Raw genomic sequence first — 26,099 nt, forward strand, 5'->3', positions numbered from 1 at the left:
CTGAACCAAATGCTTACAAGTTGGGGAGTGCCCCTTGCTCCCTCTCATAAATTGTTTCTATCCCAGCGCGAGCCTGGGAAAATAACTGCTGCAAGAGGAAATTCAAAACCTCTCTCAAAGAAAGTGACGGCGGTCTTCTCAGCCAATGCACCAGGAACTGAATCAGGAAACATCAGGATGCAACGCCTATCTACCCTGAGGTAACCCCAAACTCCTTGGCTGGAAGCTGCAGCAGACTCCTCCTCAGACACAGGTTAAAACCAATGAAACCTGAAGAGTGAGAGCTCATTTGAGAGTGCTTCCTAGTGCAAAATGTAAAATTCTTGCTTAGATTTCTGAAGATTAAAACTTCAACCATGAACATACTTGAAGAGTGTTCTTTCTGTACTAGGGCTATGATGCTTGGCCTGGCTAAAAAAATTCCTAGTTGTCAAATTCAAGACAAATGTTACAAAGAAAAGAAGTGATACTTCAGCTTATATTTCAGCTTTACTGGGTGCAACTGGAGTTACAAAGGAGGTCAGAGGGAGGATTTAATGGTGCTTTCTGGCCTTGCGCCCTGTGAAACCAGAGCACCGGTCCACACAGTGGCCTCAGTCACAGTGGCCTCAGTGGTTATGTGGCCTACAAAAAGTCATAAAGGCGAAAAGTTTTTTTTTAATCCCTGTATTTCTGAACCGTACCTTGTAAACTCTGAGCTCTACATCAACAGCAGCAATAACTAGAAAGCAGAAAATGCTCAGGGACACCTATGAGACATGTCTGGAAATGGCAAGGCAGAAACAAGCCCCTCAGAACTGATCTGTTTTCTAACAGATCCACGAAGAATGAATGATGTAGTAACTCTATGGCAAGTCTTGCAAGTACCAGCTGAAATCAGGACATTGTGCTAGGTGCTGTACGTATGTTTGTGATGATGGTTGCCTTGTTCAGGAAGGTTCTCATATTCAGTGCTGCCTCCGGGAATGATTAAAATACAAATTAGTGATTTATTATAAGTGACTATTTCTTCTCTAGAGAGACAGAAGCTGCAACTATTGAAAGAGATATTTAAATATTGAGACCACAGAATCTAACAAGAAACAGCAATAACAAGCCCAGCCAAGCGTTAATAAACATGGTTATTTTTCAAGGTTACAACCATAATACATAATTTATGAAGCTTGCAGGAAGTTCTTGCCTTGATCCATTAAAGTTACTTTATAATTCCTATTGTGTGGTTGGAAAAAAGAGAGTTTCTAGAGTTGCAAAACCCCAAGTAAGAAATTTCTAGATACATAACACGATTCAATCCCATTTTGAGATTAGTTTCTTTTAAATATTTCATAAGTTACTAAAAGCATTTGAAAACAATAAAACACACATCTAGTCCTCTACATTCAGACAGTAAATAATATATGATAGACAGTAACCTTTTAAACAGTAACCTCCCCTTGCAAGAAGATTTAATTAGATGCTTCTGCTAACCTGCTTTGATTATATTATTGACGCACGCTTTTCTAAAGTACAGTCAAAGAAATGCAGCCCAAGAAAGACCATAATTTTTCAGCACTTGTTGTAAGATTAACGAATAAGCCCCAGTGATTAATCTAAAGCGAGCCATTAAAATTTACTTCTTTGTCACTGTATGTTCACGTTGGTTCTGTTTTAACTTTCCTGTACTTGGAGGCTGATTTCTGTTAATGAACTGATATCTGTACTGAGTAGCGCAGAGAAGTAACGAGAATCTGAATGCCAAATTCCAACGTTATCTGAGCTCCATCACGAAAAAACTGTGGTCATCTGGGTACCGGCGACCTGCCGACTGCTTTAAATTCTGCAGGGCACCTGTTACGCCGCTGTGGCTCTCACAAGGTGTGACAAACATCTGATGTGACAAAAGACTTTATGTGCAACGGTTAATATAATTTTTATGCCTCCATGTTTGCTTTAGAAATAATGGACAATCAGATTAATGCAGTGTGTAAAACACATCATATAAACACATTTCCTGTCCTTTATTGCTCTGTATCAGCCCCATTACCACGCAGAATGTTGCTTATTGATGAGTAATGGTTGATACATGGGTATCACATTTCCTCTTCTTCTCAGGAGCAGCTACGTACTTGAAGCCAACTTTGTCACTGGTGATACCATTCAGACTTGTTTATTCATGGTGACGGCGGTCAAAATAGAAGTATTTTTGATTTTTGGAGCTGTACAGTACCCAGGGCTCTAATTCTGCCTGAAAGGGATAGAATACTAAACTCTTAATCATAAATTTGAGTTTAAACATTATTCCGGTGGGATTAAAACATGTATTTAAAAGTAGGTATATATTTAATTATCTTATTGAATAGGAGTGGGCTTAATCTTTGCTTAATATTTTCCTGAATTAGGATCACCTTTCCTGGGCTCTTTATTAGTGAAAAATGTCAGAGCCTACAGGTTTAAGGCAAACTGATTGTATTTGTAACATCCTTGGGAATGCTCCAAGTTAATTTTTAGATCTATGTCATTATTATTTCATATATTTAAAGACACTTATTCATATTGGGAAAGAAACCAAAATAAGACTCGAATGACTAATGGCTTTGTTCTGGTGTGAATTTTTGTGTGGTTACTGTATTAATACACCTTTACCAGATCGTTATCTGAGTTACTGTTTTCTTTAGAAGATAGAATTTGACATGTCTGATCACTTTTTTCTTGTCTGATTCTTTCTTGATATATTTACTCTAGTGAATGAGTATCTTGTTCTTGTTTCTTCAGGTTAAATTTTCATTAAAGTTCTTTTGCTCTTTTTCTGTCTGCAGTACACTATGAACATATTTCAGACTTAATAATGTTCATACCAGAACACTGTCGTAAAGGGAGATAATAGAGTTGCCTGGTGCCAAGTCTGCTATTTTGATGTTTTGGGTACCTTGATAATCCCTCCTATGTCATATGGCTCTGCTAAAGTACCTGGATTAATGCTCTGCTGATTTAAATAGATGCCTTGGAGTGTTCCGTTCCAGGGCATAATTTCCTTTATTAGTTCATCACAACTTCATACTGGTGACCTTCAAAGTGATAGTGCAAATTTATCTTCTTTCAGATTCTTCTTTGGAAAAAGCAATGACCCTGGGAAATGGAAGCCACTGGAAAATGTTGTAAAGGGTAATAAAAGAGTCCTAATTTTCACAAAATTTTAAGTTTTGGGTGTTGCCTCCCTTTACTGTTGTGTGTAAAACCAGAATTATGAATATTCTGAATTGACATTTAAAATTATACGTATGCATATATAGTGTATACAAAGAGGGTAAAATGAGCATTTCTGCAGGTCTCTTGAATTTCTGTGGCTATAAAACATTATTATTGACAGAAGGGTTTAACAAGAAAACATCTCTGTTTGTCTATAGAGGTACAGAGAAAACATGGCATCTTCCAGAGAGAGTACTTTGGAAGTACCTTTCATTTACAGAGCTTATGTGCCACCACAGCAGAGGTCTAAGAAAAGAGAGAGTGCTCCACTTATTCTGCAAGAAGTTATAAATATGTCCCTCTGCACCAAGTGACAACCTGGACAGGACAAATGACCATGACACAAGCGTTCAGACTCTGCTGAAGTGTAAGCCTTTGCTTGGGTCATGTGTCCTCAGTAAAAGTCCTAGATGACCACTGGGATATTAAAAATAGCCTGAACCAAAACCTCACCTGAACAATAAACATGGCTATGTGGTGAAATTCGCCCCGGCCTCCCTGCTTCACTGGGACAGTCATGAAGAACTTACTGCCGTCCTTGGAGAAAACTGGTTCTTCATTCTATAAATGTAAGATTGTGTTAGTTTGTCACACTTTCCATTAAACTTAACAAAGCACCAGCTTAGGTTTTCTGCCTCCTTGGTTTTGGTAGTTGCTGTGCTCATAAGACAACTGGAGAAAAATCTTTAGATTTTAAATATATTCCGCTAAGATTAACAAAAATGTGGTGGCTAAAGGTAAATGTAGTTCATGCCAGCAGTTACCGTTGTGCAATCTTGTCCTAAAGCATGGGCTACAGCCCTTGCAAACTTCTCTCTCCCCATGAAAGGTCTGGTAGTCTGATCCCTAATGCAGTGGGACCTTCCAGGATACATTCCTTTCCAGACATACAATTAATGACAGAGATAAGTCCTGCTAGTGATGAGGAGAACAAATGTTTCCATGGTCTGGACTCAGCAAAACATTACTAAGTACACGCTTAACACTCCATGATTTTGATACAGTTGTATGGAAAAAATAAGCACATTGAAGTGATATTCTGAATCATGGTCTTACCATAAATTGTAGCCTGATGTGATACCATCTCTCTATGTCTAACTTTACACAGAAATATTAAAGGAAAATGGCTTGCTATAAAAGCGTAGATTTTTTAAAATGATTTCTCATTTGCACATTGCAAAATGAAGCCTGAAATGTATTTTAAATAGAATGTGTTTCATCCATTTATCGGATAGCTCTTCTGAAGCTATGAAAATGGAATCATTTGCTGACATATTAGTTCAACATATTGTTCTGGGTATGAATTTAGAAATATTCTTATGCATTCCAATTATACTCCGTATGACCTCTAATCTTTGAACTCCTTTGGGTTTAATTTGGTGAAGTTATTTTTTAAGCAGAAAAAAATCAGCACAGTATATAGGATATGCTTGGAATGGGATTCGTCTAATCTATCTTTAACTATCCAAGAGTTAGGCAGTTAATCAGCTGGTCATCTAAGTGCTTACTTAACTGAATGCATGGATTGGAAACTGAAGGGAACATTGCCTCCAAGACACAGACAGGTATTCAGTTCGAAGGGCTGAACTGCTTGCTGGAAGCGCCTATCTCTTTCCACCACTGACATGCTCAGCTAGATAGTGGAATGTCCTGTGTGATGCTAAGTGACAGGATTCCCACTACCAGAGAAACAAGCTGCCATCTGAATGTTTACACAGCCACTGCTATAATCCTCACCTGTTAAATTAATTTAGGATCCTAAAAAGTATTCAATTTTAAAAGGAATGGATTTTAATAGCTTATAAAATACAATTAAATAAAAATGACGATGAAGCAATTACACATTATACACCCAGAAACAGCATTTATACTACACCTGTTTAGGAAGCCACAGGTCTGACTGCATTTCGTATTTCTAAAAAAGAAAAAATTGCTTTTATGGAATAGCTATAGATCAAAAATATTTCCCACATTCAGCAAAAGGTCTCTAGCTATTTCGTGGTTTTTTTCTACCGTGTTACAATCTTCACATCTTCATCGGCACTTACACTGAAACAAACGATAATTTAATTACAAAGTCAGCTGCTTTTATTCAGAGTTTTTGGTAGAACACCACAGGGGACCTAAGAATGCCTTTTCCAGTCCTTTCTGATTAGCTATCAAGAAGCTTTACACAGGCAGTTCTATTTGTTTTTTGCCTCTAGGCATCATCTGACAACTGGATATTTTAGGTCCTTCATCAACGCTGGGCAAACAGCCAGCATCAAGCTCAAAGTGTGAGACCTTTTCAAATCACAATCCCTTGCTTTAATGGGTTGTAGTGTGGCATTAGTGAAGAGAAAAAAAATAAATGCAAATGATTGTTTTTTATTGGTCACACTCATATTTCACATTATGCCACCTAAAAAAAACCCCAAATACCATGCATACATTGTTGGAAAAAAATATAGAATATACGTCAACTGTTGTAAATTGTCACAGTCACGCTGAAGTCATGAAAATTTATTAGCTACAGAAGCATCTGTATATATATGGCCTGAAAAAATGAAAAATCTGTAGCTACTATAGCAGCTGGTTTTATACAGTACTTTTTGGAATTGAGAACATGTGCAAAATGCTAAAAAAAAATTTTAAAAAAGAATAGGTTTACCGTTGAAATCAAATGGTTCGGTACAATGTTAAATTCTCACGATATGGCCCTTCCTCATCCGTCACTGAATTGAAGATCATCACCTTATCCCAGCAGAGGAACTGCCCGGGGCTACAAGCGTGAGCCCTGTCTGAGCTGGGCTCACTATGGTGACACTGCATCGCTGTCCTTCCTCACCCACCTACACGGTCCTTCGCTGCACTTTATTTCTTCTGGAGTGGGACTTCTCAATCTCTCTCTCTTATATTATGTCCTGGATTACAGCTCCCTGGACACCTACTTCAGACAAGTCCGATTGACCTTGGAGCACACAAGGGTTTCCTTTCAGAAACAAATGCTCACAGTGGCTCCCGACCAACTTTCTTAATAAAAGGGCACAAGGCTTGCAGGAACCAGGTAAAAAGCACCCAATCAACAGATCTCCATGTTCACAATCTTAATCCATAGTTTGGGGATTTATTCACAGTTTCTGAGTCAGGAAAAGCAAACTGCACTATGTAGCAGAAGAAGCAGACAAGCTCGGAAATAATCCCTAACACTTTAACATGACCGACTTCAGTAGCAGACACTGATGGGAGCCTTTTGACTCAGAGGCCACACTTGGATGTACATTAATCACTCATAACCATTTACACTGCCAAATTATACCCTCTAGTTTGGCACATCTGTTGGTACTGATATTAACATGTATAGAAAATATTTATACTTTTAGCTGGTTCTGGGAAGAGATCGTGACTCAGAACGGGAAAGTGGCCAACTGCATTCAAGATGCAAGATTGACTGTGAAAATGAATGGAGAGATGTAATGCAGGAGTGTCAGAAGTCAAAGTCTGGGTCAAGGGATGGGATGTGGCTGGATCCAAATAGAAAAATGTATTTCAGCTCAACTTACATTCAAAATGAAATATCCCTGTTACATTTCAATTTTATTTTTTTCTAAAGTTATTTAATTCTGCTATCAAATTTGCAGGCATTATCAGAATTTTGCACCCTTTCCTTAAGCATATGTAAGCTGTGAGAGACAGAAAGATCTGAAATGAAACTGTATGGGGATAGAGAAGAAACCAGGCAGCTGAAAGTATCTGACGGAAGACAAGCTTGTCACTGTGCTAGCTATAGCCAAAGTACACGATGTTCAGCAACTGCAGTTTCCACTGAAGTTAATGAATGAACAAAGCTTAGTAATTCTGAAAATGTCACTCAAAGTTGCTAATTGCATGAAATCATTTCACCAGATTTGGAATTTTCTCACATCTATTTCCTCCCTGTTGACTAATTATATTCAGCTTGCAACTACTGCATCTGCAAACTGATTTCTGAAAATCTTTTTCTCAATATGAAAACAAAATGCAGGAAGAAACCTTGAAAAGAGAGCTTAGGAAAAAATCCAACTTACCCTGCTGCAAGCCCCAGTTGTGGTTTCACAAACCGTAAGGATGGAGATATTCTGAGGTCTGTTTAACCATCTCACCACAGCTTTGGTGTTGCTTACCCATTTCACCATGGTGATGTAATATTCCCTAAGTAAACATTTGAAAATACAATGTTCAGATCATTCCTATTTCAGATTAGACATTTTTTGTTTAAAAAATATACAGTTCATCAGATGCTGGATTTGTACTGCATGACAGTACCAGTACTGAGGATGGAGAAAATAACCCCAAATGCCCAACAAGTGGGAAGGCTCAGTCCTCGTGTGCTGTTCCCCTGGGAAATTTGTGCCCCGTTAGCACCTCCTTCTCAGCCATTTGAAATATATAAACTTTACCAAATGCGAAGCATACACTTGTGAAACATCCGTTTGTGAATACACATGAACCATGTACCGGCCGGCCAGCTTAAAAACGAACACTAAATTCCAACAGAAGCCAATATTTTCCCATACCAAATACCTTCAGGAGACACACACTTTTTTCAAAACAATCCAGCCCTACTGCCAAACAAACAAAAAAGGTCTGTTAGAAGGCAGGCGAGACCACTTTAAAATGTCACTTGTTGTAAAATAACAAGTATTTCATAATGGGACTTCTGCATAAGGGGAAGTCACACCCAGCATCGGCGCGTGTCAGCTTTCATTTTAACAAATAGCTCATAATATCAGACAAATTGTCTGTCCCTCAACGACCCTGGCTGAGCAAGGGAGGCTTCCTAGGCACAGACTAATGCCTCCCTCCTCCCAAAACCCTGTTAGGCTGTCAGACTGGGGATGTTACAGAAGAAGACCTGTTGCAGCTTGTCACCCCAGCCAGGCTATTCCCTTCACTTCTCCCCCCGTGGCAGCTGGCAGCTTTCACAGTCCAGCTGAGTTACGTGTAACAGTTGAGCGAACTTGTCTGGAAACTCAGCCCCCCTTTAAAACAAGGGTCTTAGCTTGCGTATGATTAGGCTTTTAATCTAATACTGATGGAGATCTCATTATTCTTTGACAACACATATTTAATAATGCATTCAAAAGACTTCTTACGAGATGAAAGAGGCTAAGCAGTGCCAACAGCGCAGTTGTGTACAACTCTGATGCTGCAGACAGGAGATGCAGGAGACAGCAATTCACTGCAGCTTCACCCAGCCTCGGTCTGGTGCTATATTTGAAGAACATAGCTGAACAACCCAATATGCCAACTTTCTTTTAGCTTTTATGTTTGACACTTATTAAGATAGATATTTTCACATGTGGATACCAGAATGATGACTAGAAATGGTGACTTCAGGTATATTCTGAGTTTAATACTTACATTTTTTGGTTTAGAAAGCTTTTTAACTTACTGAGGAGCAAAAATGTATGCCAAAAATAACACAAGACCTAATACGAGACCAGGTGACACAGCCAACAAAGCAATGATCCAACAAACAAACCAAAGAGTGCAACACCAAATCTCAGGTAACTGGTTCCCCATAGCAGAACTCAAGAAACAAGAGTTGAACTTCTCCCTCTGCAGTCATGCCTTCATTAGGCCATCCAAAACCACTGCAACTGTGCATCCAGAAGCCCGAAGATACCTAAAGGAAATGTTCAAAGCATATATATAAGGACTACCTCCCTCTACTGGTACTTAGACACCAAGGTAAGACAGCGTCCACTGACAACAAAGCCCAAATTATGCCAGAACCAAATTCTACAAAATAGAGCCTGAGCTGTTCCATTTGAAAAAGTCTTCAATGAGGGATGGAAACAGGAGATTTAATCATTCAGAATCCTGCTGACATAGTAATTAATAGTCCAAATCAAACCAATACATCATCTTCCATCTCTGACATAAACTCCTTGATCACTGAAGTGAAAGCAAAAGATCATTTACAAATTCCTTCCCCCCCCCCCCCCTTCATCAACTATGCATAAAAATATGTTCAAATTTCACTACATTATGACTTGTCTATCAGGAGTGTAGTATAGTGTGTATATATATGTAGAAACACATACCCTTCTGAAATTAAATACTGTCTCCAGGTAATGTTCCTTTGCCATTCACAATTTTGCAGTTAATCTATTGTTTCATCTATACAGCGCACATACACACATACAGAGTAGTGTTGTTGCAGGTCAACAGATATAACCAAGTCAAAGTTTGTAGAAGAAAATCATGTTTTATTAGATTGGCTGATACAGTTGAATAAAAAAAGAGAGAAGCCTGCAGGGCAAAAACTGTTTTAGTTGTGAGGAAGCTGCTGTCAGTTTGTGTCTCCAAAGTTACCAGGCTTTTTTTGCAACTAATCTATTGTTCTAGTAATGAAAATAAGCACTCTTTCTCTTTCCCTCCAGACCCAAATACACAAATGTACTGGGATTACTAGACCCTCTGCATCTGTACATACATTAAGTTTCCTCACAACATCACTTTAAAGAGGAAAGCCTATGATTGCTTTCTGGACAAAGGACTGAAGCAACATATAAAGTAAAAATTTACACTCATTTTAGATCCTCAATTTGATACCCATTTAATTAGGTGCTCTACAGCACTTTGCATGTTCAGAGCACAACTTTCATCCTTGTTCGGGAACATTTCTTAAATCAGACTGTGGATTAATTTACTGCATGTCCAAAGAGTAACAAACACAATTACCGATCGCCTGTGCAATGTTAGTTTAAACTCAGTGTATCACACAGGGGCTGCGCGGCAGAGACAGAATCCAGTCTTAGCATTCAATTGGCCTAATAAGAGCAGACTCTTCTCTTTTGCTGTGGCTTGTTTTATTCAAGCTGTCTCTCCTCACTCCACTCCTAACATTCTTTTTCCTACACTTTGTGTAGCCAGTTCCAGAGTTTTCCTTATCGATCCCTTTTCTCACAGCATGGCCACTGTAAGGTGATCGTGGGAACCATAAAACCCATTTGTTGATACCCATCTCCTCTATCCTCACCATTTCACCAGCTCTCAGGGTTCCCACTGAAATCCCTGATTGTCAAGAAAACCTCATTCCATCCCTGCCTCATAGACTTCCTTTTTTGGTTTGTAGCTAGCCGCCATTTCACGGTCTAATCAAGTTTTCATCTCAGACTTTTTAGAGTCTCTTCCCTCTCATCTGCCCTAGGACTTCTTCCTTTCTGAATTCCAGAGAGATCGCTTTCCTCTTTATTCTGTATAAAAGCAGACAGAAAACTCTGAAAACACAGAAAAGTCAGTCTCCTTCTACAGCACCCCATGATAAGTCAATATTGAAGGAGCTTGTACATGACCCACTTTATTCTAAGTTGGATTGAACCAGGCAATGCATAAAAACAAGAGCTTCAAGCTCCTAGACCAGACAGAGAGCTACTTCTGATTCCACATTCAGTATTTAAATCTGTTGCTTGGCTTCAAATTGGCCTAAGGCAGTTATATACAGTAATCAGTATAAAGGAGGTATAGCTTTCCCTTAAGCCTGTGAACCAGGAACATGACATGTATACAGTCAGCTCAACAGTAGGAGCTGGAACATCTCACGTGTGCCGAGGAGGTGCTGCACACCAAGAAAGGTCAGGTCTTGGGGCATGAGGGGAACAGAGGATATTCAGTGAGAAAAAAATTTCCAAGTGTAGCTGTTAAGAAAGCAAATGTCTTTCCTGAGCATACGGCAATTAACTTTTTTCCAAAGACTTGTAACTTGATGAAATCTGGATTCATTTTTTGCTGCTGATAAAAAACATGTTGAATATGTGTTTATCATGAAAGGTGTTTATCATCCTTTGCCAAGCTTGAAGACCCAATTTTTAAAAATCTTTCTTTCTTATAGAATGTTTTCCTTTATTTTGATTATCTCAATTGATACACAGTTCTATGGAAGCAGTTTAACAGTTTGCTAATACATTTATCATCACTCAAGAATGTCCAGCACGTCTTGTTTCACTTGTAAGTTTTGGGATATTTGTAACTAAGAAGATACGTATGTGTATCTTGCTGACTGTTATTGTAAGTGCTTAGCAAAGTCAACAGAGACAAGCTGAACAAAGGAAAGGGATTTGCACTGCATTACACTGGAAGCATACTTACAATCGTAATTAAATTTGAACATTAGATACTTAGATTTGAAATGGACAGACGGGGAAAAAAAAAAAAACCCACCGTTTTTTTTTCCTCACGGGAAAAAAAACAACCCACAGTTTTAAACTTTAAAACAAGAAACTGTTCAAGAGAGAGAGTCAAGCTTTGCAACTTCATACCATTGGCTATAATGAAGAAATCTGCTCTAACTTTAAGCCAGTGAGCTGATTATGAAAGAATAGCTGTAAGACACTTAACACTTATGGCAATGGAAAAAGGAACCTTACTTTTGATGATGGTATTAATAATTTGGATTTGGATAATAAATACCACAGGGTTCAGCTAAAGAAAGCCAACCTATTACACGCTGCTGGTTTGCTGGCAGGTTGTTATATAAGAAGGTAAACAACAGAAACGTGCCCCATGCACAATGCTCTAGAATATTTACTATATTCTTAAATTATTTATATTGTTGTGTATTGAAAAGCATATGAGAATTCACAGATACTAATAGAAAATGTCATTCTCAGAAACACACACGGAAAACAACACAAAATTGAGACATGACCTGCAAGACTACGATAACTGTAGTTTGTCAGTATTTTGGTATACTATACATAACTGTATCTACGCATACATTGATGGATGTACTGCTGTTTTCTTCTGAGACTAAGCCACAGGTATTTGGTTGGAAGGAGCTTTGCTAGCTCCCCTTCCCATGGGTGTTGGTGGCCACCATCCTAGCCAGGGTAACAAGCTCTGCTCCCCATTTCCTCGCAGCCGTGGGCCCTGGCCACGACCATCTTGGTAGCCCACTGACGGACTCTCATCGTCCCCCCTGAATCCCCAAATTGGTTTGGGTGATGCTCTGCCTTTACGGGTGATGGACAGAGCAACCTCCCTCCCTCTGCTGGCCACACTCCTCCTAGAGCAGGGTCCAGCCTTGGTGGCAATAAGCGTGTGCTACTGTCTTCCGTTCAGCCCCAAGCACAGATCCCTCGGCAGGACGGCTGGGCAGGCAGCCGGGTCCACCCCCCGCTGACCCCCTGACCGACAGGGGCTTGTCCTGGCTCATGTGCAGAACTTGCATTTCTTTCCACTGAACAGGGAAGGGAATAATCAATAAATACCTTGGCATTGTGTGGGAAAGCTTCAATAAAATAAAGTATGTGAATATATTTTTATTCTGCAGGCTTTGGCTAAAATGATTACAGCCATTTGCTATAAGGTATGATAGCGAATTAATCCTTTACATTAACCTTGTGAGATAGGTATTGCTATTGACAAGTTACAGAAGAGGGGAGAGGCAGAAGCGTGAAAGAAGTGACTAGCCGTAGCATATCTACAGCTGAAAGCAAACCCCAGTTATAATACCAAATTGCACACACCGCCATCCTTCCCATTGCCAGTTAGAATCAAATAATCTTTCTATTCCAAAGCAAGGCTCAGATAAACTGGCTGCCAGAAGCATAAAACCAACCTTTCTAGATTCAAAAGATGATTTCAAAGTACATAGAAGTACCTAAATATCCAAATGATTTTGTTGATTTGGAAATGCGTGGATAATAAAAACATTGGTGAGGCTTGTAAGAGCATTATTTGAATATATGCAAACTCCATTTCTTAAGTGTTTCCACTTCCATTAAAAAAGATTAATTAAAATCAATAAAACCGATTTAAATTTGTCGTACAAAGTCAGAAGGGTCAGACTGTATATTTCAGTCTCTTTAAAAGCAGGTATATATGAAATGAGAATGTGGACATCTAGTATTTTTTCAGGCATTTAAATACTATTGGAAAAAGTAAGAAAAAGGACTGACTTAATTTCTTATAGTGCGTTTTAAAACTACCTGGTCAGCAGTGGCTGGGAATAGTGCAGACCCAGTGCAGTTTGCTCACTGTGGCTGAGAATGGGGAAAGCAAGCAGTGGATGACCCCCACGGTGAGACTTTCGAGAGCCAATACACACTTCTAGCAGAAAAATCTTTTCATCATGTATGGAAGCGCAGATGTACTCAAATAACTCAACTGCAACTTCTTTCATGTGTTATTTCACGTTTTCTCTGTGTTAGCAATTTTCACTTTGGAAAAGAAATTAAATTTTTCTGCCTGACAGGTCTAAATTCAAGCATGGGGTTTGAAAAATCAGCCTCCATAACTTCTTAATATGATATTAATACCTTATATCTAAATATCACTAGTTACAAGGATTCTTTAGGTGTCCTAAGGTACAGTGGTTTGAACTGATCGCTTGCACACCATATCACTTTTTCAAGATTTGCAGCAGGAGGTATAAGCTTTCCAACTGGAACTTCAGGAGCTAGCAGTGTACGGATGCACACATATTTCATCTTACATGCATATTGGCTTTCTAGGACTAATGAGAAAAAAACCCTGCAGTATAAAATCACGTTTGCCACTGAAGAAAACATAATCTAATTGTACACATGGAATGGAAACACCGAGGGGGAAACAGTAATTGCACAGAATACAACCACCTGTTTAAAGGAAGACTGTCAGCCTTTTTGTGGCATTAACAGGGTACAGTAGATAGTAAGTTTTTCCACAGAATAAAACTTTCAGGAGTAAATTTACAAATGTTATTGCTGTCTTTATATCAGAATAACCTGAACAAAACTTGGGAAATATTACCAAGCACCTTTATAGAATCACTGCAAGAAGTAAATGAAGGCAGAACATTGAATTTACTCAATCTTACATCAAGTTCCCAGATGCCCTAAAAATCAGAGAAACAGTTTTCTGTCTTCAGAGGTCCTGCACTGCATAGAATTTGGGGAGAGCTGAGACTCTGAATGTTACTTTTTGTGGTTATAAATAACAGAAGCCCCTGTCCCTACCCATTTGTGTGGTTTCTCTGCACAGGAGTGAATCCTTCTCATAATAGCAGTTGGTTATGACTTGTACAATACCTATTTCCAAAATGTTTCTCCCCTGAAAGATCCATAAAACTAGATATGATAGTGTCCCATTCCATTTAATTCTGAAAGATTCCCATGACCTATTTACTAATGACTCCATAATGAAAGGATTAGAAAGGTACTGCAAAAACTGACTGCTAAAAGTTGCTACTACTTTCGTTAAAAAAGCTAATACTTTAAAAAAACCCTCCCAACCATTACGAACTCCAAAGATTTCCACTCTAGAAAGGCCTGTTCAAAGCTCATTCTTCATACCTGCATATATATCGATATATGTATATATGTGGATTGACGACCAGTGTGATGAGTGACTGCTACTCAAACCCAGAGTCAGACTTACAGTATACTTGGCTGACAACTATATAATTTTTCTAAATTTCACAGCACAGACATTATACCTTAATAGCTAAAATTACAATGAAACTAACTTTCTTCCAGGTTTAAATAGTTTTACTCTGTCTCCCGATACAGCAGCAAACCAGAATTTTAAACATGAATATTATTTCAATTAAACAGCAACAATATATTTATCTAGGACTCAAAAGTCTGGCAAAGATGCCCCTTCAGGCTCACAAAAGAAATTCCACTAATTGAGCTACTGCCAGCCTTCAGCTTCAGGATGCAAAAAAGGTTTTGAGATACCAATATTCATTCATTTGATTCTACTTTTATTTTCTATCTGCTGAAGAGGAAGAACGAATCTGAAAAATCTAGAGTGAAACCCTAATATCTGAACAACATTTTCAAGATTTTTTTTTTTCTTGGAGATTTACACATTGCTTTCTCATTTCACTTCTTCGTGACTTCTGACAATTTTAATGCTGTTTAAGAGAGTTAAGATGCTAATCTTGATGGCAAGGAATCTCCTTCAGATCTTACACTATCACTTAAAATAATGAAGGGTTAGCAAGCAGCAGGAAATTTTATTATGCTTTTCAGTAGTGGCCCATCAACAGAAAGCACAAAATCATTCCTTTCACTAACACAATCGGTAAGCATTCCAGCTGACATAAATAATTGCAAGGCATAATTCACTATTAAATTATTCCTGCACTAAATTAAGGTACCTCAATTTGTGTAGGAGAGAGCTACACTAGCTTAAAATTTGTTGCAATGGTTGTGAATCAGTGCCCATGTTAACACCCTGATTGTTTTGGGAACAATTACCAAAAAATCTTTTGGGTTTTGTAGGAACTGCAAAAACAGCAACTATATTCAGAAGGGGGTTTTTAGCTAGAGGTAGTTTTATGGTTGCCAATCCTTTCCACGTCTTTCCCCATCTGAAAATGCCCTGAGTGAAGAGGGGAAGTTGCACTTCCCTGGCCCTTAGACTGCAGCCAGATCTCGACTGCGGTAACTCTTTTATTGTTATTATTACCTATATTATACAATAATTTAGGGTTAGAAGATCATTAACATGTGCACTGAAACCACAATGCGAATTTAATTAATACAACTGCAATTCTACAAACTGGAAGACGCATATGGGAAGGGATGAAAATTTTCTTGCCCTTAAACAAAAGTTTCAAGGCACCTCAAAGTGAGGACAGGTAATTGGGAGCTCAGCTTAAGGTAGTAACTTTAGCAAGAGATTCACCGGTTGCAGCCAGACCTCATTTCTTCAGCCCCAAAGTCAAAGGGACTGTTAAATTAGCCCAGTGGTTCTGAAGCAGTTTGTCCCGAAAAACACAGCACAGCCCTTCTTACTCTATGTGATCTGGTGCCATCGCATCTCACCTTCTGTCACCTCACTGCATCTCCCAGCCGTGATGAGAAACGAAACTCTCCGTAACCTACTGGATTTGAAAAGTTCAGAATATTTCTCTCTAAATGAGGGAACACCCTGATTACGTGTTCTGTGCATTTGTAATACACTTCTATATTCTGCAATCTCATTTCAGAAACTGAAAGCAAGAAGTTGGCATGCAGCGAGGAAAGGCTGGGAGTGAATGCAGTAACAACCCCAGAAACAGGGCAGGGTTCAGTCCCTTTGACCATAGCTTAGGATTCTTAATTTCACATATTTCAAGTAAATTGGAGCTTCTCAGGACATCAGACATGAGCAAATACCAGATCCCTGTGATTTTTAAGAGGAGCATCAATCCAATACAGCTGTATTTTATTTTATCATCGTTATGTTCAGCCACGGGGACAGAGATCAAGTGCATTTCAGTCAAAGATAAGTGTCGTGCTGATGCAATAAGGCAATGAGTTTCAAAACAACGAAATTATATACCTTGATTTAAAGCTGTCAGGTGGCATCAGTTCCAGTGTGTGTGCTGGTCCATACAGATTAACTACAAACAGCTTTATTGTTGGGTTTGTTTGACCTGCCTTTGAAAAAAAGAAAATAGGAGCTTTAGAGGCATTGAATCAGTGCCAGCTAAATAGAATCACTCATTAACATAATTCAGTATCTTTATAAAAATGAGAAATTATTACAATTTAAAAATCTTAAATTTAAAAAAATAATTTCACAGCCATAGCAATTATACAGATAAAAATATGAAGTATGAATTAATTCTCTCACTGCCCTTTACCCATGGCAGACTTTCCTGTGCAGAGCAAGGGACCAGTGCGAGAAGTGGTTTGGCCCAGTTCAGTAAAGTCAGCTGCAAAACCACAGGCAGTTCCTAAACCAGCGATTAAACCCAGCCTCCAGCAAAGTCTTTTCTACACACTATTGTTCCTTCTTCTAAAAAGCTGTCCTACATCTGGGATAACATTCCTCCTTGTCCTCCTCTTTCTTTACCGTTTTCCGCATCTTCCTTCCCTGGCTTGTTGAGACGGAAAGCTCTATTTTTGGCCCTGTTCAAGACCCAGCTGCTTTGGCAGGCCAGCTCTAAGAGAACCAAAACGCTTCTTGTTGCTGAAGGGGAATAAAATGGCAGTTTGACACATATCCACTGGGAAGAGCGTGGTAAGTCCTGAGGATCTACAGGGAGGTGGGACTTCTCCTGGTAACATGGCTTGTTACTAAGGGAGGTTCCCGAGATGAAGAGAAAGGACTGGCAATAAAAGACAAGGCTCTGCAGGGCTGGCAAGGAGATGCTACTAGTCCCATCTCCCTGTCCTAGCCATATCATATTCAAGCTTCTTTTTCATGTAAATCACAGGAGTCACACACCACTATATAGCGTCCTTGGGCTATGAAGGATCAGAAGTGTGTCTCTCAATGGGGCTGACTCCTGTTTAATATTGGAAGGACAAGGTAAAATCAGTGATTCTACAGATTTAATCGTAATAAACTACGAAGTTGTATATCTGGCTCTCCACAGGGGTATTTAGAAATGCAAAATAGCTTGGCTGAAATACACCCACAAATTCCCTTTAGAAATCAGACTTATCTCAAAATACAGTCTGAGTGGTATGGGGCACAAGAAAGTGGTATTTGTGCATTTTTACTAGTGCTAAAAAAAGTTTTGAAAATGGATTTAATGAGACTCCTGGATTTATTTTTTTTTTTTCATAAAAACTTTTACATTTGCCTCAAAAGAAATGTGGCCTTTCAAAGGCATCCTTTGCATGAACACAGCTTACACAAATGCAAAACCGTGGAAGAAAACACTGAAAGATCAAGTGCCTGGGACACAACTGCAGTCTCCTTATATCCTTTGAACCTTACCCTGACTGCATAGTGGTATCCAAGTGCTCTCTCTGGGAGGGCTGCCATGAGTAATTGCCATCCAGCTTGAGTACGAGTTGTAGAGAGACTCTCTAAAGCATGCCTTCGCAGCGGGCACGGCCAGCTCTGTGCTCGCCCCTGAACACGAAGCACAGAAGTACAGCGCTACCCCAGCTCTGCTATCACCGGGCACGGCAGAGGGGTCTGTGCCCGACGCGGGCTGCCAGCCTGAGCCGGTCTCCGTTCAGGGCTGTACCGCCCAACCTACTGTCCCTGCTACACGTACCCACGGCGTGCCCTGCTCTGCCGCGTGGATACGTCTGAGCTACAGCTCCGCAGCGGTGGCTTCCAGCTGGATACCAGGTCTGTCCCTACGGCTGGGGCGGTGCTGTGGTCAGTGCGGCGAACACCGAGCGCTCCCGCAGCCTGCGCTGGGCTCGGGCAGCTGCAGGTGGCTTTTCGACCTGAGCAGAAAACTCTCACATCCACATCTCTCCCTCCACAGTGAACAGCCTCAACTCCTCTACCAGTCAGGGTCTCCTCATGACAATTTAAATAGCATAAATTTTGTATAATGCCCAAAATATTTGTTCAGTAGTGTAAGAGCTCTTTACATTGAAATCTTACTTTGTTCTCAATGTATTTAACAAAATTTAAACTTCCTTTTTCACGTTTTTTTTTAAGAATACAATCTGTGCATATGACGTACACAGATGCGCATGTTCCAGTATTCACAAACACATGTGGGTTTCATTTTATTTTTTAATCATAGATATAACTGTCTCCGATGGTTTCATTCTATAATAAAGACAAAACCATTTTTTTCATCTCTGTTGCTATACCACAAGCTTCATTACCAATTAATGATGTTTAACGGGTAGCTAAATTGGCATTAAATGGAGACATTAAATAAAGATAATGTTTTTTCATTACTGAGATTACAGAAGTAGTATTGTGTATCACTTTTATGCTGAATTACTAAGGAAATGGAATTACTCATTTCTTGTTTACAAAGCTGACCTTTAAAACTATTCCTTATTGTTTTCTTTGCTCTGTCACTCAAGGCCTTTTGCCAATGCAAGTATGCAAATTACCTCTGAAAATACTGTTACTTCATTATGTTAGAGCATTATTTCATAGCACAAATACATCATGTTTATATAATGCATATTATTGTTTCATAGCACCTGGTACAGTTTAACTGTTCACCCATCAAGAATAAAGGGTTATCACCAAAAACCAGTAGCAGGAATAGGGTAACAGTACTATTTTCTAAAGCCCTCAATGAACTTCCCTTGAAATGTCAAAGGAGTACCACATACACGGACCTACATATCCCGCCCAAAAGGAACTCGGACACTTTGAAATTGTATGCAAGGGATGGATAAACCGCTAAGTTGGAAGATAATACCAGTGCTGGAGCTCAGCACAAAAACGACGGCTAGAGAGGCACCTAATCAGGAAATCCCAGAACATGAGGAGCCATTTCAGACATTATCCCTGTCTGGGCTATTCTTTCACTTTCCAACAAGAATCTAAAAACCCTTCCCTAAATCTTCTGAAACTCAGTGATAGCCCTATTTTTTATATATTTTTTTTCTCATTTTGATGGCCAGGAAAAGATTTTACTGTGCCTTATCTTATTCAAGGCCAGTCTGTCACATTTATTAATAACAGTATAATTTACTGAGATCTATATAACTGCAATGGAACATGCCCTGCGCTCTGCACGCGGCGTGTATGACTCCAGTGCAGTTGTGACAGTATCTTTTTTTCTGTGCAGTCCTTCAAATATATGACCCTTCTCTCAGAAGCGGTGGATTGATTTTACCAAGCCGTATATCAATGATGAAATTACTATGAATTAGTTTGTCTGCTGCTCTCTCGCCCGATAGTTTCTTTCCAGCACAAGGTGTTACTGAAAAAAAAAGTAATTACTATTTCCTGAAAAGCAACGTGAACAAAATCAGCCTCTGTTACTGTCTAGAAACGCTCCTCCCATATGGTTGAATACTATCGCTGAACAAGGAACAGGAGGTGGGGGCTGCACTCACACTTATCTTACCTTAGGATATGGATACTGTTTTCCTTTTGGATATAGACCTCCAGTAAACCGGGGAATAACCATGTTCGGCACCAGAGAGTCATTTATGGTCAGGAACGCCAGTCTTTCACCGTCTGGAGACCACCAGTGGGCAATGTGAGAATGAAGAAGTTCCTCTGCAAAACCAGATCTCCTTAGGGTCCATAAAAATAACTATCACATAGTTTCCAGCTCATTCAGTTGGCACTGATTTGTTCTTTCTGTGCCTACTTGAAATGCATCTGTTGTAATTTCATAATTTTACAATATCCTGGGTTGAATGTTTAGATAACAAGGCATGTCAAAAGACCAAACTTTAACCATTTTCCTCAAATGAATACCTTCATTGACGTCAATAAACCATCTAAACGTGAAAGATTATTGTAACTGCTATATGTTGAGTTCCATTGCATTCCATTAGATGTGTTTAATTAATTTTTAAATGTTTTGGACCATTTTAATAGACTTTTTTTTAGGATTGTCAGTCTTTTTTTTTTCCTTTAATATAAAATTTTAGCATACCTGATTTCTCTGTGCTGTGGCACCTGGTAACATGCAGATCCTCACACAGTGATATTTATGTAATCATTTTTGGAATGCAATATTTTGGCTTTCTTGCCTCAGGCTAATGGTCAGCTTTTTCTTAGAAAGTTCAGTTTTTCTGCAATATAACTTTTTGAAAATCCAAATAAAACTTTTTATTTTTATGCAAATTTTATTTGATTTCCAAATGAAAGTAATTCTCAAAAATGTCACACAATGTTTTCTTACATTTATTGTCATTGTATTTCATATTAGAAAGAAACAAACCAGAAACAACCATAGAAGCAGCACTCAAACTTCTAGTATACCCGTAAAGCAGCTCCTGACCAATTCCAAATTCACCCTGTACAGGTCTTCTGTCTTCCACTTGTGAAAAGACTTAGATCTTTTTCATTATATATTTGATACGTTGACTAGTTTGGTGAGCATTTCGTATTCAAATTTGAAGAATTTGGCTGGAAAACCAAATGAGAATAGTATACTAACTGAAACAAAGGCCTGACTGCATACCTAATTTAAGAGCCTACCTACAAAACTACTTAAATTGTCAATGGAGACTCTCCAAGATGCTAATTGTTGTGGTTTAGCCCCAGTTGGCAATCAAGCACCACACAGCCACTCGCTCACCCTCCTCCCCCAGTGGGATGGGGGAGAGAATCGAAAGAGCAAATTTAAGAAAACTCATGGGTTGAGATAAGAACAGTCTAATAACTGGAACAAAAAAAAAATTTGTAATGAGAAAGAAAACAACAAGAGAGCGAGAGAGGAACAAAACCCAGGAAAAAAACAAGTGATGCAACTGCTCACCACCTGCCGACCAATGCCCAGCCCGTCCCCGAGCAGCGATCGCTGCCCCCCAGCCAACTCCCCCCAGTTTCTATACTGGGCATGACGCCATATGGTATGGAATAGCCCTTTGGGCAGTGTGGGTCAGCTGTCCTGGCTGTGCCCCCTCCCAGCTTCTGGTGCCCCTGGCAGAGCAGGGGAAGCTGAAAAGTCCTTGACCAGTGTAAGCACTGCCCAGCAACAACTGAAACATCAGTGTGATATCAACATTATTCTCGTCCTAAACCCAAACCACAGCACTATACCAGGAAGAAAATTAACTCTCTCCCAGCTGAAACCAGGACACTAATCAGATTCTGAAAGTTCTGAAGAGGCTTAATGGGTTCAATTATCTAAGGTTAGGTGCAATGAAGCTGGGACTCATATTCAAAGTCATATATTCTGGGTCATGCTTCTCTCCCTGGCTGGATAACTAAAACCTTTTACACAGGAGAACAGCAGAGAATGAATGGTGAATATCAGATAGCATACATCACAATTGTGTTTGTTTTAAAATTTTACTGTTTGCATTCAGACAAGGTTATTCACACAAAGAAAAGCTATTCCCAAATGCTTGTGTAAGGTAAAATGCTAATAACAAACCCATGCAAATGATAAAAGAAAACAAATGAGGTCAAAAGGAGGAACAGTTCTGAATTCAACTGAAAACTTCCTAACTTCATCTGGACAATATTCAGCCTGCTCAGCTTCTGATGCTATTAAAAACACTACCGAAAGTAGAGGACTGCCCTAACTTAAACAATGGTTAATGGGACAGAAGCAGTATATTCATTCATGCCAACAGACTGTGGTCCTCCAACATATACAGACAGAATTCCCTTTTACTCTGATTTTAATTATGTATATTGTGGAGAAGAGTCCACTGCTTGCCTTAGGTACTTAGAGCATGAGGTACTTAGAGACATGGTGTAGTGGTGGTTTTTGGCAGTGTTAGGTTTATGGTTGGACTCGATGATCTTAAAGGTCTTTTCCAACCTATATGATTCTGTGATTCTGTGATTCTGTGATTGCCTGCTTGCCTGCATCCCTAGGAACCCAGAGAGTTCTCTGTAAGTCAGGAAATGCAACAGCTATTTGGGCCAGGGAATAAAAAACTAGGAAAAGAACAGGCTAAATCACTTAAGGAAGGCTTTAGCACTTAAGGAATGCGTCAGGAGGAAGGCTTTGGGATGTGTACCACCTCCCTGACCATTTCAGAAACTTTCTAGTCCCAGATGGGAGACCTTTTGCTTTTCCTGCTCACGATAAAGGTATGTGTATAGCTGTAGAGACAGGGAGTGACAAGAACAAACTGGGGTGGTAACTGATATGGAGGTATAAGATACTTGGATGAATACGCCTGGCTTCCTTTTCAAAAAACAAGAAGCAGGCTCGTGGCCTTTTTGAAAATCAGCCCTGTATGAGACCTATGTACCCATGCGTTCACAGGGAAAAGTCATCCACAGCACATATGAAGAGGTCTGTGTTTTGTTGTTAGCTAAAGAAGTTCTGTGAAGCTTTAAAGCCTTTCAGTCCCCAAAAATTAATTAATAAAATGTGTCTGTAGGAAGGATGGGCACACAGAGAGAAGCAGGAGCATAACCTCTGACAAGCATCATTGCCATTATTGTGCTGGCTGCTCCTGTTCTTTCCAAGTTACCCCATCTTCATTTTCTATTCATCATGAAATATTTCCAGCTTAAAGGAACAGTAATGTGTTTTATCAACAGCTTTGTTGATCTTTAAAACAAATGAAGTTATAAAAAATCCACATCAACCTCTTTCAGACACTGTTTCTGAGATACATAGGTAAGCTGAAATATTAAAAAGAATTAGCATATTGGCATGTTTCAAATAAAATAAATTAGTTTTGATTCTCTTTAGTTCCTAAATGTAGATCTCATGAATGCAGAGGTCCAAATCATACAAAACCCCTAACATTTCTTCCATTAAAATATGTCTTAAACTTCTATCTGTATAATTCTTAGATGGGCTCTACTCCATCCCTTCCAGACAGCTCAAATAAAAACGCCTGGCAAATACCAGAACTGATCAGTTGCATTAGGTAACCTTTTGTGGTCCCTTCCAACCTGAATTATCCTACGGTATCCTTATGATCCTTTGCTGACTAGGAAGGAATGTTTTTTAAAAAATCTCATGCTACATTTTGTTCCATGGAGTAGAGCTGTATAATGATCCTGCATTATATGTCATTCACTGCAGCTCCATCCTGGACCCAGCTGCACCCCAAAGAGAAGAGAAACACAGGCTGCCCTCTTCTGAACAGGTGTCCTCAAAAGGCTTGCAGAATTGGAGCCAGAGTTGCCCTGTTGCCTCCATGACTGTGACTCTTACTAACCTTACTTTGTTTTAGCAAAAACTCAATATACTATATCAACTTCAGTGAGCTACATATGCTTAAATTCTTCAATTTGCATGCAGTCATGTTAGATTTGAAGAATATGAAGTGCATATCAAATGAAATTCCATTCCAAAGATGTCCTTTGTCCTTAAGTTTTGCAATGTGCCGACACATTAAAACATTTCAAAACATTAACAGAAACCTTGGAAGTAGGCAATTGTCAGACAGAGGCATTTATATGGCTAAGGGATGCAAACTACCATTCTATATTTCACAGTTTACGTGGGCAGAGATTTTAAAAAATACCTATGAGCTATCTGCTCATAACCACTGAAATCCCAGGAGGAATGGACAGACCCTTTCTAAGGGCCCCACTGAAGTTCCTTGCCATATGCTGTAACACCATCCCTAAAAAACACTCTGCCCTGCAAAACATACGAGAAGTTGTATACATCAGGTAACTGAATATTTAACACTCAGCTATTTATCTATAAAATTAATGAGTCCCATAGAAAGAATAACTGAAATGTGTATTAATTTTAAGCTCTTGTATCAAGCTGGATAATCTACTCCAATTTTTTAATTTATTATTATGTTAAAAGGATTTTGGGTGCAGAGAGAAACATCCTGTGGTACTACGCAGAAGGGGGCTTCAGAAGCCAGAGGATATCACAGACTGAGCTGTCCTCCACTCCGTTTTGGCACTGCTTTCCAGCAACAGCAAGTTTTCCAGGAGTCCAGCCCAGGCTGATTCAAGCAAAAGTAGCAGCCACTGTTGAGGTACCAGTATGACACTTTTAGATCTTGTCAAAACACTCAAATTGGATTCAAGCATGTTCTTAAAGTCAAGCACAATGTTACTGCCTGGCTTGAGGGGCTGGAGTCTCTCGCGAGTCACGCTAACGCACAGCACACCAACCACCACCGAGGCTGAAGGAGGGACGCTGATAAAAAGTGAGGCACCAGGCAGTATCATCTTTGATCACCTTTCTCTATGTATCCAGCAGTAAAAAAGAAAACATAGCCAATTCTGCTTCTACTCTACAATTCTTCTGTGCCTTCTTCCATTAGGAAGTTTTAACCGAAATAGATCGGCACCATTGTTCACACAAAGCCACAGGGTCCTTTCTCTCCTCGTTTGTGTTGTAAACCCAGAAGAGCTCCAAAGGTATGAATGGAGTTATTCTAGATAAGCAAAACGTACAGGGTGTTTAGTTTTATTTGAACAGCTCTATTTGAAATGCCAGCCCCACTGAAGTTGGTAGTAAAATCCCACATCAAGATTTCACTACCATAACATTTTTTACATACTACCTAGTGTTCATAATACATTTGATACATTCTGGTTGAAAACAAATTCCTCTTTCTCAGAAGATATTGTTATATGCAAACCAGCAGTCAATACAAAGTATGAATAGACACAAAGGCAATCTTGCAAGAAAATGAGAAGGCAAAGCAGCAAAACCAACCTTAGATAGCATTTTCTGAAATGAATAGATTTGTGCTGTTGGGTCTGTACAAGAACCTCTCATCTGTTTTAATATACGGGTATATTTGTCCGGCTTACCTTCATATAACCAGTCTGCAATTCCATTAAAAATAATTCCTTCTTTTCCCGAAGATGTCAGGCGCAATGAGCTACTCTTTACATCAGGCTGATAGTAGATGTTATTTTCAAAAATATAAATCTGGATGAGGTAAGAGGGATGGAGAGAAAAAAGAACATTTTGGTAGCTATAAATGAATGTTCAGCAATGAATACATAATTTCCTCAGGCTCAGAACAGCCGACAGAATAATTCAGCATGAGTTTTCACCAACATTGGCTTCATATTTCCTTTTATTATCAATTTGGACAAACTAAGCAAACTTTTAATACTTATGCCGAGTCAAATTCTTCCTTTGAAATTGTCTTCCCAGTTGAAATGTTTCTATTCACTTTAAGAAATATTATTACATTCCTCAGTATCATACAGGAGAGAAGTTTTATAACAGTTGAATAGATGAAGAAATTTTCCATTAATTCCATTCTATCTAGTAGAATAATCCGTTTGTCTAGCTGTGAAATTAGACACACTTCTGCAAGTACATACAGCACAGCACATACATCATAAATGTAAGTTACAGCTTTATATCACGGTGTGAGAACATACTGGAAAAGCAAAAATAAATAGCAGACTGCTGTTAACTTTTCTCAGATGCTGACACTATTTCTGACTTTGACACACAAACATTTTACCTCAAGTGTGCGATATAAATGCCCTTTATTTTTGAGACTCCTCCTCCTTTGCTTGCGAGTAACAGACCTGACAGACGGTCCTGTCCTCGTTCACTGCCGCTTCTCAGCCTTGTCTGCTTTTCTTTCCCTGCTCCCCTTGTTGCAAAGGATTTC

The 26,099-nt window shown here is 39.2% G+C and overlaps 1 protein-coding gene across 1 annotated transcript in view; it reads right to left on the reverse strand.

Annotated features, from left to right (window-relative positions):
* The window catches only part of DPP10 (dipeptidyl peptidase like 10), a 565,102-nt gene that overhangs the window by 31,087 nt on the left and 507,916 nt on the right, over positions 1 to 26,099 (reverse strand). The window contains exons 8-13 of the mRNA XM_075511483.1: positions 25,276 to 25,396; positions 19,961 to 20,115; positions 16,507 to 16,604; positions 7,272 to 7,395; positions 5,102 to 5,140; positions 3,679 to 3,786 (exon numbers count right to left, since the gene is read on the reverse strand). Coding sequence (XP_075367598.1) covers positions 3,679 to 3,786; positions 5,102 to 5,140; positions 7,272 to 7,395; positions 16,507 to 16,604; positions 19,961 to 20,115; positions 25,276 to 25,396 — 645 coding nt within the window. The remainder of the gene's footprint in view (positions 1 to 3,678; positions 3,787 to 5,101; positions 5,141 to 7,271; positions 7,396 to 16,506; positions 16,605 to 19,960; positions 20,116 to 25,275; positions 25,397 to 26,099) is intronic.

Source organism: Mycteria americana, chromosome 9 (assembly GCF_035582795.1).
Source record: "Mycteria americana isolate JAX WOST 10 ecotype Jacksonville Zoo and Gardens chromosome 9, USCA_MyAme_1.0, whole genome shotgun sequence".
Lineage (NCBI taxonomy): Eukaryota > Metazoa > Chordata > Aves > Ciconiiformes > Ciconiidae > Mycteria > Mycteria americana.